Raw genomic sequence first — 13,603 nt, forward strand, 5'->3', positions numbered from 1 at the left:
ACATGGTTATCTACTTGTTTTGTTAGAACTTCCATTTTGGAGAACTGAGAAATTTGGTGACAGTTCCAAGAAAAATATAAATCTAAAACCCAAAACACTTACTCATCGGTTCTGTAAAGTGCCAGGGCATGGCCAGTAAAATCTATGACATCTTGTCCCAAGTCAAATTTCTTGTACACCTCTCGCATTGCAGTCTTCTTAGGATCGATGCCCTCAAAAGTTCTGGGATCTTTCTCGTCAAAGTTGGCAACATACACTAGGAATTTTCTGAAGCGACGTTTTTCAAACAGTCCCATTAAGCCTAAAGAATGTGTCAAAAAGCAAACATTCACACTAGGACACTGTGGAAAAGACAGTGTGAGAGGCAAGGTTAAATGTGCCACATTATGACCTGAGGCTCCTCTAAGGAAGTGTGCAGCCTAAGACAGAGGCTCGTACACAGTATGGCTTCCGCCTTCACTGTGCTTTCCGATAAACCAACATAATTACAACAGATCAGTTATTAAGTCTTCAATTCTACAATCACAAGTAATTACAACCAGTACTTAATTAAATGTAATACGTTTAATTATGTCTCTTATTAGGAACAAGGTGAATATGACTTTGAAAAAACTATTATTCACGACAGCATCCACCTGAATGTTCTTCTTTTGACAACTCTGATCTATACTCATCCAACTGCCTAAAATTCTGAATGCTCCTCCTTTCTCTGTGTGCTAACATTCACTCCAGCATTTCACAGAAAAGATGATTATGCTGCCGGTCACTTACTTTAATAAAGTCCTAGATAATCAGTTAACCACTTTTTACACTAAAAAAAGCTAGGGAGACAGGTATAAAGTACTTCATACACCCTCAGCTCTCTTATTGGTCAGCAGTCCTACTTGAGTATACAGCTGCTAGGAAGACAAGGCCAAAGAGAAAAAATGTTCTGGCTCTATCCCCTTTCCTAAACTATGCGACTACTTTAAAAACAACAAACTCTCACGGAACAGTGTAATGGTTTAATATTTTGAATATTATTTCCCCCAAGACTATAGCTGAAATCAACAAAACTGAAAATTAAAATGACCATGAGGCCACTAATGATATCTAACTACACTTAACATGTTTAAATTATATTTACAACCTAGCTTAAAAAAATGGGACGGGGGCACCTGGCTGGTGCAGTTGGTAGAGCCTGGGACTCTTGATCTCAGGGTCATGAGTTCAAGCCCACATTGGGCATGGAGCTTACTTTAAAAGGATGAATGAATGCATGCATGCATGAAAAAATAATTTTTAAAAAATTAAAAAATTTAAAAATGGACAGAATGCATACACAGTAATGGTACAAGGCTAAAAAAAAAAAATTCTATGACCACACAAGCACCAACCTATGTTTAGCTGTCAGGGGTAAAAATAAGACCACCAATATAATACAGTTCAATTTTCAACTACTTCCCTCTGACAATGCCTTCCCTGATCGCCCTATTTAAAACTGTGCCCCCCACCTCTCTTCACCTCTCCGCACAGCATTATCATCATCTCATATACTCTTCCATATTTATAGCCTGTCTCCCACTAATTTAAGCTCGAGAACAAAAAGCATTTTTTGTTTACTTTCCCCTTCTGCTGAACCCGCCCTACCCCAAACCTAGAAGGGTACGTGGCACGTAACACGTACTCCATGTTCAATTCACATACTGTCTGATGCAAGCAAATGTAAGAGAAGTTATCCACATACTGGATATACAATATAGAAAGAAAAACGTTCAACTATATGATAAAAGGGTTAGAAAAAAATCTTTTTCCAAATTACTCAGTTTCCTGAGTAGTATCTTAACATCATTTCGAATGTTGTTTTACTTTCCTTCCTTCACTTGCACACTGAGGTTTATTTACCAAAAAAAATACTTAGGTCAAGACATTTAAAACATTGAAAGTTATAAAATCCAGAGCGGTTTCATGAAGAGAATAAATGAAAGCTTTCAACAGATACAAGATTTGACCATGGAGAACGGGAAGAATACTGTTAAAATATCCATACTTACCCAAAGCAATCTACAGATTCATTGTGATCCCTATCAAAATACCAACAGCATTTTTCACAGAACTAGAATAATACTAAAATTTGTACCGAACCACAGAAGACCCTGAAAAGCCAGAGTAACCTTGAGAAAGAAGAATAGAGCTGACAGTATCACCATCCCAGATTTTAAGACTTACGACAAAACTGGACTGATCAAAACAGTCTGGTACTGGTACAAAGAGAGACCCACCTTCATGAGCAACTGATCTACGACAAAGGAAGCAAGGCTATCCAGTGGGGAAAAGACAGTCTCTTCAACAAATGGCGCTGGGAACACTGGATAGCCACATGCACACCACACACCATACACAAAAATAATCTCACAATGGATTAAAGATCTAAATGTAGACAGGAAACCATAAAACGCCTAGAAGAAAAGACGGGCAGTGATTTCTCTGACATCGGCCATAGCAACAGTCTTCTACATGTTGGACTACACCAAAATAAACAGTTTTTGCCCAGGAAAGGAAACCATCAATGAAACAAAAAGGTAGCCTATGGAATGGGAGAAAATATTTGCATATGATACATCTGATAACGGGCTAAATCCAAAATACATAAAGAACTTAACTTACACAACTCAACATCAAAAAAAAAAAAAATCTGATAAAAAATGGGCAGAGGAACTGAAGAGAACTTTTTCTTTTTCTATTTCAGAGGACAAACAGACACAAGAGAAGATGCCCCAAATCACTCATCATCAGGGAAATGCTAATCAAAACTGCAATGAGATCTTGCCATTTGTGACAACATGGATGGACCTAGAGGGTATTATGCTAAGTGAAATAAGAAAAAAAAAAATACCATACGATTTCACTTACAAGTAGACTATAAAAACACAATAAATGAATAAACAAACTTACAAAAAACAGAAACAGACCCATAAGTACAGAAAACAAACTGATGGATGTCAGGGGTGGAGGGATGGGAGGCTGGGCAGAATGGGTGAAGGGGAGAGGGAGGCCCGGGCCTCCAGTCCTGGCATGAATACGTCACAGGGATGAAAGGTCAGTGCAGGGAATATAGTCAGAGGTCCCGTACCAGCCCTGTGTGGTGACAGACGGCAGCTACACTTGGCAGCGAGCAGGGCACAGACTTGTTGAACCACCACGTTGAACACCCGAAACTAATGGAACATTGTGTGTCAACCATACTTCTATTTAAAAAAAAAAAAAAAAAAAATTTGACCACAGCATTAAAAAAAAAAGTGAGAGTGGAAATCAGTGTCAAACACTCCTGAAGTACAGTACCCAGTACACAACCTGCCAGTGGACCTAACTGACCTAATCCAGCTGCTTCAGGCCGCCCCGGCCTGGAGGTCACTCAGCTCTGCACCAGGAAAGGTGATTCGCTGCTGGCAAAGGTGCGCGACATCAACAGGGCTCCCCGCAGTTAAGAGTGAGAATAAATAAACAAGCTAGAGATTTAAATTAAGACAGAAGAATTTGCTGGACACATTTCAAAGCCATTCATGAAAACTTCTCAAAACAATTCTGAACATAATCCATGTTCAACATGACTTGAGGGGGTCAAAGATACTTCTCACTGATTTGATTAAAATAACGCTTGACCAATCACCAAATATTTACTGGAACCTTGAGGTTTCACATGAACTGCCACAAGAACCAACAGTGAGTACAGCTCCTAAAAAAGCCAGTGTAACCTTAGGCCACATGAACAGAAATATACCATCCTAGAAAAGTTCTAGTCTCAGGGCACCTGGGTGGCTCAGTCATTAAGCGTCTGCCTTCGGCTCAGGTCATGATCTCGGGGTCCTGGGATCGAGCCCCACATCGGGCTCCTTGCTCAGCGGAAGGCCTGCTTCTCCCTCTCCCACTCCCCCTGCTTGTGTTCCCTCTCTCACTGTGTCTCTCTCTCTCAAATAAATAAATAAAATCTTAAAAAAAAAAAAAAAAGTTCTAGTCTCACTGAGACTGAGTGAGCAGACAACACTTGGAGTACTCTGTCTCGGTTGGCAGCTGGCTCCCACGGTATTGTAAATTGGATAATCCGGACAAATCAGAATTCCCAGAGAAGAGTGGCAAAGAGTGGCATATTATGTAAGAAACAACTATGGGATGGAAGCTAGAAATGTTTAGTATTAAAAACAAAAAAAAAGAACTAGAAGGTAGAGGATAGTTGTTAAAATAGCTTTTAAAAGATGCGGGAGCAAGATGGCGGAGGAGTAGGAGACCTGGATTTCGTCTCCTCTCAGGAATTCAGCTGGATAGGGATCAAACCATTCTGAACACCTACAAACTCAACAGGAGATCAAAGAAAAGAAGAGCAACAACTCTCTGAACAGAAAAGCGACCACTTTCTGGAAGGTAGGACGTGCGGAGAAGTGAATCCGAGGCGTTATTCGGGAGGATAGACGGCGGGGGAGGGGCCTCCACCGGCCGCTTCTGGCAAGTGATAGAGCCGCGGAGCACAAAATCGGAACTTTTAGAAGTCTGCTCCGCTGAGGGACGTCACTCTGGTGGCGAAGTGGGGGTGGAACCCTCGCGGGACAGTGTGGTCTCAGGACCCTCGGGGTCACAGAAAGACCGGGGGTGCCTGAGTGCGGCAGAGCTCCCAGGTATCGGAGCAGGGAAGCCGGCTGCAGAGACGGAGCCCAGGCGCGGGCTCTCAGCTCGGGGTTGCTATAAACCGTGATCCGCGGCACAGTCGGGCCACAGCTCCTCCAGCAGGGACCCAACAAGCGGCAGATCCGGGGAGACTCACCTTCTTCCCCCGGGAGGAGAGGTGCGGGAGTGCACCGCGGGGATCTGCTGGGTTTGGAGACTCCACCCGGGGTCGGGTGCCAGATAGAAAGGCGCGGTCACAGGCCGGGTGAGCGCGGAGTGCGGCCGGAGACCGGGGAGACGGGAGTGACTGACGGCTTTTCTCTGGGGGCTCGCTGAGGAGCGGGACCCCGAGTTCTCGGCTCCGCCGGGGCGGAGACTGGGAGGCCACCATTTTCACTCTCCGCCTCCAAAGCTGTACGGAGAGCTTGCAGGGAACAAAAGCTCCAGAGAGCAAACCCGAGCAGATTACTCAGCCCGGACCGGCAAGGGCGGGGCAATTTTGCCTCCGGCAAAGACATTTGGGAACCACGGCAACAGGCCCCTCCCCCAGAAGATCAGCAAGAACAGCCAGCCAAGACCAAGTTTACCGATCAATGAGAACGGCAGAACTCCAGCGCTAGGGGAACACTGCACATAGAATTCATGGCTTTTTTACCATGATTCTTTAGTCTTTCAAAGTTAATTATTTTTTTTAACTGTCTTTTTTTCTTTTTTCCTTTTTTCTTTTTTTTTGAATTTTTCTTTTTCCCTTTTTCAACCAACATCTTATCAATCCCTTTTTTAAAAAAAAACATTTTTATTTTTCATTTTTAAAGTCATATTCTATCCCTTCATAGTAGTTACCCGTATTTTTGGCATATATATATAAGTTGTTCTCTCTTTAAAATCTTGAGATAGTTTCTTCTAACAGATCAAAATATACTCTAAATCTCTAGTGTATGTTTTTTTTCTACTCCCCTGCCTGATCACATTCTCTCCCTTTTTTCTTTCTTTTTTTTTTTAAGCCTCTTCTTTCTTTTTTCAAACAACTTATCAAATCCTTTTTTAAAATTTTTTATAATTTCCATCTTTACAGTCATATTCCATCCCTTCATCATATCAACCCTTATTTTTGTACATATATAAGTTTTTCTTTCTTTAAAATTTTGAGAGGGACTTTCTTTTAACAGACCAAAATACACCCAAAATCTAGTGTGTGGCACTGATCTATAATCCAGCCTGATCATATTTGATCACATTCTGTTTTTGTTTTGTTTTGTTTTGTTCTGCTTTTGTTTGTTTTTATCTTCATCTTTTTCTTTTTTCTTTTTTTCTTTCCTTTTCTTTTTTCTCTCTTTCCCTTTCTTTTCCCACTGCTTCAGGTCTTTTCTGATTTGTTTAGAGTATATTTTCTGGGGACGTTGTTACCCTGCTAGCATTTTGTTCTCTCATTAATCTATTCTCCTCTGCACAAAATGACAAGACGGAAAAAATCACCTCAACAAAAAGAACAAGAGGTAGTACCGACTGCCAGGGACCTACTCAATACGGACATTAGTACGATGTCAGATCTAGAGTTCAGAATCATCACTTTAAAGATACTAGCTGGGCTTGAAAAAAACATGGAAGTTATTAGAGAAACCCTTTCTGGAGAAGTAAAAGAACTAAAATCGAACCAAGTAGAAATCAAAAAGGCTATTAATGAGGTGCAATCAAATATGGGGGCGCTAACTGCTAGGATAAATGAGGCAGAAGAAAGAATCAGTGAGATAGAAGACCAAATGATGGAAAATAAAGAAGCTGAGAAAAAGAGAGATAAACAACTACTGGATCACGAGGGCAGAATTCGAGAGATAAACGATACCATAAGACGAAACAACATTAGAATAACTGGGATCCCAGAAGAAGAAAGAGAGAGAGGTGCAGAAGGTATAATGGAGCAAATTATAGCAGAGAACTTCCCTAATTTGGGGAAGGAAACAGGCATCAAAATCCAGGAAGCACAGAGAACCCCTCTCAAAATCAATAAAAATAGGTCAACACCCCGACATCTAATAGTAAAACTTACGAGTCTCAGAGACAAAGAGAAAATCCTGAAAGCAGCTCGGGAGAAGAGATATGTAACCTACAATGGTAGAAACATTAGATTGGCAACAGACTTATCCACAGAGACCTGGCAGGCCAGAAAGGACTGGCATGATATATTCAGAGCACTAAATGAGAAAAATATGCAGCCAAGAATACTATATCCAGCTAGGCTGTCATTGAAAATTGAAGGAGAGATAAAAAGCTTCCAGGACAAACAAAAACTAAAGGAATTTGCAAACACGAAACCAGCCCTACAACAAATATTGAAAGGGGTCCTCTAAGCAAAGAGAGAGCCTAAAAGCAACATAGACCAGAAAGGAACACAAACAATATACAGTAACAGTCACTTTACAGGCAATACAATGGCACTGAACTCCTATCTTTCAATAGTTACCCTGAATGTAAATGGGCTAAATGCCCCAATCAAAAGACACAGGCTATCAGATTGGATTAAAAAACAAGACCCATCGATATGCTGTCTGCAAGAGACTCATTTTAGACCCAAAGACACCCCCAGATTGAAAGTGAGGGGGTGGAAAACCATTTACCATGCTAATGGACACCAAAAGAAAGCTGGGGTGGCAATCCTTATATCAGACAAATTAGATTTTAAACCAAAGACTGTAATAAGAGATGAGGAAGGACACTATATCCTACTTAAAGGGTCTATCCAACAAGAAGATCTAACAATTGTAAATATCTATGCCCCTAACATGGGAGCAGCCAATTATATAAGGCAATTAATAACAAAAGCAAAGAAACACATCGACAACAATACAATAATAGTGGGGGACTTTAACACCCCCCTCACTGAAATGGACAGATCGTCTAAGCAAAAGATCAACAAGGAAATAAAGACTTTAAATGACACACTGGACCAAATGGACTTCACAGACATATTCAGAACATTCCATCCCAAAGCAATGGAATACACATTCTTCTCTAGTGCCCATGGAACATTCTCCAGAATAGATCACATCCTAGGTCATAAATCAGGTCTCAACCGGTACCAGAAGATTGGGATCATCCCCTGCCTATTTTCAGACCACAATGCTTTGAAACTAGAACTCAATCACAAGAGGAAAGTCAGAAAGAATTCAAATACATGGAGGCTAAAGAGCATCCTACTGAAGAATGAATGGGTCAACCAGGAAATTAAAGAAGAATTAAAAAAATTCATGGAAACCAATGAAAATGAAAATACAACTATTCAAAATCTTTGGGATACAGCAAAGGCAGTCCTAAGAGGAAAGTATATAGCAATACAAGCCTTTCTCAAGAAACAAGAAAGGTCTCAAGTACACAACCTAACCCTACACCTAAAGGAGCTGGAGAAAGAACAGCAAATAAAGCCTAAACCCAGCAGGAGAAGAGAAATAATAAAGATCAGAGCAGAAATCAATGAAATAGAAACCAAAAGAACAGTAGAACAGATCAACGAAACTAGGAGCTGGTTCTTTGAAAGAATTAACAAGATTGATAAGCCCCTGGCCAGACTTATCAAAAAGAAAAGAGAAATGACCCAAATCAACAAAATCATGAATGAAAGAGGAGAAATCACAACCAACACCAAAGAAATACAAACAATTATAAGAACATATTATGAGCAACTCTATGCCAACAAATTAGATAACCTGGAAGTAATGGATGCATTCCTAGAGATGTATCAACTACCAAAACTGAACCAGGAAGAAATAGAACACCTGAACAGACCTATAACCACTAAGGAAATAGAAGCAGTCATCAAAAATCTCCCAAAACACAAAAGCCCAGGGCCAGATGGCTTCCCAGGGGAATTCTACCAAACATTTCAAGAAGAATTAATACCTATCCTTCTGAAACTGTTCCAAAAAATAGAAATGGAAGGAAAACTTCCAAACTCATTTTATGAGGCCAGCATTACCTTGATCCCAAAACCAGACAAAGACCCCATCAAAAAGGAGAATTACAGACCAATATCCCTGATGAACATGGATGCAAAAATTCTCACCAAAATACTAGCCAATAGGATCCAACAGTACATTAAAAGGATTATTCACCACGACCAAGTCGGATTTATCCCTGGGCTGCAAGGTTGGTTCAACATCCGCAAATCAATCAACGTGATACAATACATTAACAAAAGAAAAAACAAGAATCACATGATCCTCTCAATAGATGCAGAAAAAGCATTTGACAAAGTACAGCATCCTTTCTTGATCAAAACTCTTCAGAGTATAGGGATAGAGGGTACATACCTCAATATCATAAAAACCATCTATGAAAAACCTACAGCGAATATCATTCTCAATGGGGAAAAACTGAGAGCTTTCCCCCTAAGGTCAGGAACGCGGCAGGGATGTCCACTATCACCACTGCTATTCAACATAGTATTGGAAGTCCTAGCCACAGCAATCAGACAACAAAAAGAAATCAAAGGCATCCAAATTGGCAAAGAAGAAGTCAAACTCTCACTCTTTGCAGATGATATGATACTTTATGTGGAAAATCCCAAAGACTCCACCCCAAAACTGCTAGAACTCATACAGGAATTCAGTCAAGTGGCAGGATATAAAATCAATGCACAGAAGTCAGTGGCATTCCTATACACCAACAACAAGTCAGAAGAAAGAGAAATTAAGGAGTCGATCCCATTTACAATTGCACCCAAAACCATAAGATACCTAGGAATAAATCTAACCAAAGAGGCAAAGGATCTGTACTCAGAAAACTATAAAATACTCATGAAAGAAACTGAGGAAGATACAAAGAAATGGAAAAACGTTCCATGCTCATGGATTGGAAGAACAAATATTGTGAAGATGTCAATCCTACCTAGAGCAATCTACACATTCAATGCAATCCCCATCAAAATACCATCCACTTTCTTCAAAGAAATGGAACAAATAATCCTAAAATTTGTATGGAACCAGAAAAGACCCCGCATAGCCAGAGGAATGTTGAAAAAGAAAAGCAAAGCTGGCGGCATCACAATTCCAGACTTCCAGCTCTACTACAAAGCTGTCATCATCAAGACAGTATGGTACTGGCACAAAAACAGACACATAGATCAATGGAACAGAATAGAGAGCCCAGAAATGGACCCTCAACTCTATGGTCAACTAATCTTTGACAAAGCAGGAAAGAATGTCCAATGGAAAAAAGACAGTCTCTTCAACAAATGGTGTTGGGAAAATTGGACAGCCACATGCAGAAGAATGAAACTGGACCATTTCCTTACACCATACACAAAAATAGACTCCAAATGGTTGAAAGACCTCAATGTGAGACAGGAGTCCATCAAAATCCTAAAGGAGAACACAGGCAGCAACCTCTTCGACCTCAGCCGCAGCAACTTCTTCCTAGAAACATCGCCAAAGGCAAGGGAAGCAAGGGCAAAAATGAACTATTGGGACTTCATCAAGATAAAAAGCTTTTGCAAAGCAAAGGAAACAGTCAACAAAACCAAAAGACAACTGACAGAATGGGAGAAGATATTTGCAAATGACATATCAGATAAAGGGCTAGTATCCAAAATCTATAAAGAACTCATCAAACTCAACACCCAAAGAACAAAGAATCCAATCAAGAAATGGGCAGAAGACATGAACAGACATTTTTCCAAAGAAGACATCCAAATGGCCAACAGACACATGAAAAAGTGTTCAATATCGCTCGGCATCAGGGAAATCCAAATCAAAACCTCAATGAGATACCACCTCACACCAGTCAGAATGGCTAAAATTAACAAGTCAGGAAATGACAGATGTTGGCGGGGATGCGGAGAAAGGGGAACCCTCCTACACTGTTGGTGGGAATGCAAGCTGGTGCAGCCACTCTGGAAAACAGTATGGAGGTTCCTCAAAAAGTTGAAAATAGAGCTACCATATGATCCAGCAATTGCACTACTGGGTATTTACCCCAAAGATACAAAAGTAGGGACCCGAAAGGCTACGTGCACCCCGATGTTTATAGCAGCAATGTCCACAATAGCCAAACTGTGGAAAGAGCCACGATGTCCATCAACAGATGAATGGATAAAGAAGATGTGGTATATATATACAATGGAATATTATGCAGCCATCAAAAGGAATAAGATCTTGCCATTTGCAACGACGTGGATGGAACTGGAGGGTATTATGCTGAGCGAAATAAGTCAAACAGAGAAAGACATGTATCATATGACCTCACTGATATGAGGAATTCTTAATCTCAGGAAACAAACTGAGGGTAGCTGGAGTGGGGGGTGGGGTGGGAGGGATGGGGTGACTGGGTGATGAACACTGGGGAGGGTATGTGTTCTGGTAAGCGCTGTGAATTGTGCAGGACTGTTGAATCTCAGATCTGTACCTCTGAAACAAATAATGCAATATATGTTAAGAAAGAAAAAAAGAAGAAGAAGAATGTAGCAGGAGGGGAAGAATGAAGGGGGGGAAATCGGAGGGGGAGAAGAACCATGAGAGACGATGGACTCTGAAAAACAAACTGAGGGTTCTAGAGGGGAGGGGGTTGGGAGGATGGGTTAGCCTGGTGATGGGTATTGAGGAGGGCACGTTCTGCATGGAGCACTGGGTGTTATGCACAAACAATGAATCATGGAACACTATATCTAAAACTAATGATGTAATGTATGGGGATTAACATAACAATAAAAAAATTAAAAAAAAAAAAAATAAAAAAAAAATAAAATAGCTTTTAAAAATCTGTATTTTTATACTATACAATTTAGAGGTTACGAGTACAGGGTTCTAGAGTCAAACAAATCTGGCCTCAAACCAGTTCTATCAGTCATGAGCTTTGCTACTTTGGGCTTTGCTTTTATACTTGTATACTTCAGTTTTCCCATCTGTAAACTAAAGATACTAGTACCCACATCTCAGAGAGACAGTGAAGGGTAGAGAATACCCATAAATGCCTTAGTACATACACGCCTGCACATAATGTCCAAAAAATGTTAGCTATTATTAAAATTATAAAATAACTGTTCTTGTTCATCCTTCTGAACCTCTCCACTTCTACACCTTTCCTTACCCGTTCGTTCTGCCGAAGATTTTCCGGCCTGACATTCTGAGTTCAAGATCTTATTCATTAGTAGAAAACCAGTTGCCGAGAAGACAGGGATCTGGTAAAAATTCATACAACTGTATACTAAAACAGGTAAATTCTAGTGTATATAAATCGTACCTTTCAACATTTTCTCCCCTGATAGCAAGAAGGAAATAAATGGAGTTAGAGAAGCTGCCAAAGTAATTCAAATTAGGTTTTTAGGTGAGAGAACTTTCCCACACTCAAGCCAAAATAATCCCTGAGAATTTACTGGCACTTCTCCCAATCCAAATAGCTCCCTCCCCTAAACTCCTGGAGCATTTACTGTAGAAAACTCATCCACCCATTAGCTATCCAAATTCTCCTTTCTCAAACTGCTCTGCGCAAACAACTCAAACACCTTCAAGGAGAGAAGGTCTTTTTTAGGGATGTTTGCTATTGAAAAGAGGTAGGAATAGAAAATGTTAACCAGGAATCTCTGGTTGAGCCAAGAGAGGAAATCATTTTGGGCAAAGAATAAAATCACTCCATACTCACTGGGAATTCCTAAAAACAGATTTCAGAGAATGACAACAGCAACAATTAGAAGAGCAGTTTCGCCAGAACAAAGTTCTTTCTTTTTTGGCGGGTTGGATAGTAAGATGCAGGTGGTCAGCTCAGTACAGTGATGGAAGGACACAGGCGCTGGAGTAAATACTACCAGAGGTTCGGCTCTAACCTTCCCACTTACGTAACCACGTGATCTCAGGCCTGAGTTCCCTCATCTATAAAATGGAAACCCTACCCTGTGAAGGTGTTTCAAAAGTCAAAAAACAAAATGAACGTGAAGTGTTTAGCCCAGAGCCTAGCACACAGGAAACACCGAAAAAAACAGTAACTCTTATGAGTTATCATTAGTATGAAAAAGAGCACTAGCTGACCCACACCAGCACCAAGTTCCATGAGCTAGAGACAAGCCACTTAAACCCTCTCTGAGCTTCAGAGGTAGGGGTTTTTGAACATTTTCTTCAATGATGTACTCTCAACTGCCCAGAACAGACATTCAATAAATATTGTTGACTGGATGAGTGGACAGATGGCTGTCAAGACAGGGGACAGTAAATGTGATCTCTAAGATTCCTTTCCACTGTAAAATCTCAATGTTGTGAGAAATAAAATAAAATTACTTACTAGATGCCAGGGCTTCTGCTTCAGTGGAAGGAACCTTGTAGATTTTTCCTCCCTTATAGACAAAGCTCCCTTCAGTCACTTTGAAATCCAGATAGCGAGTGACCTCTGTATAAAGCAGCATCTTAACCAGCTGACCTAAAAAAGTCCCAAAATTCAAACTGTAAGTTAAGTCTTACTACCTTCAAAAACCAGCAGAAATAAAAGTACATTTATTGTTGGCTTATAATAATGGCTTCCCAGTTTTTTCTAACATTGTCCAACAACCCCTACCAAAAAGTCTCAAATGCCATGTTCTAAACGGGACAATCAGAATGCATACCTATTGCTGAGCATATTTAGAAGTATGTTTTTAATGTTACAACTTCAAGATTAATAACTTCATCAACTTGCTTTTGTAAAATCTATATTAATAATTATTAGAGGTATGAAGTTTAGAATTATAGTACTACTGCAAATGGGTTTGAATTTCCTTTAAGTTCCTATTATAAAGAGAGAAAACTAACAGGCAAAAATTTTCAAGAATCTGTGTTATGCAGTTTATATTATTCAATCTGTACTAATTAAATGAATATTAATTTCATGGGCGCCTGGGTGACTCAGTCAGTTGAGCATCCGACTCTTCATTTCAGCTCAGGTCACCATCTCAGAGTCATGAGATCAAGCCCCGCCCCAGGCTCCAGGCTGTGCATGGAGCCTGCTTGGG

The 13,603-nt window shown here is 40.3% G+C and overlaps 1 protein-coding gene across 1 annotated transcript in view; it reads right to left on the reverse strand.

Annotated features, from left to right (window-relative positions):
* GDI2 (GDP dissociation inhibitor 2) overlaps positions 1-13,603 on the reverse strand; it is a 37,921-nt gene that overhangs the window by 10,659 nt on the left and 13,659 nt on the right. The window contains exons 4-5 of the mRNA XM_036090044.2: positions 12,901-13,035; positions 103-301 (exon numbers count right to left, since the gene is read on the reverse strand). Of these exons, the coding sequence (XP_035945937.1) occupies positions 103-301; positions 12,901-13,035 (334 nt within the window). The remainder of the gene's footprint in view (positions 1-102; positions 302-12,900; positions 13,036-13,603) is intronic.

This window comes from Halichoerus grypus, chromosome 6 (assembly GCF_964656455.1).
Source record: "Halichoerus grypus chromosome 6, mHalGry1.hap1.1, whole genome shotgun sequence".
Classification (NCBI taxonomy): domain Eukaryota; kingdom Metazoa; phylum Chordata; class Mammalia; order Carnivora; family Phocidae; genus Halichoerus; species Halichoerus grypus.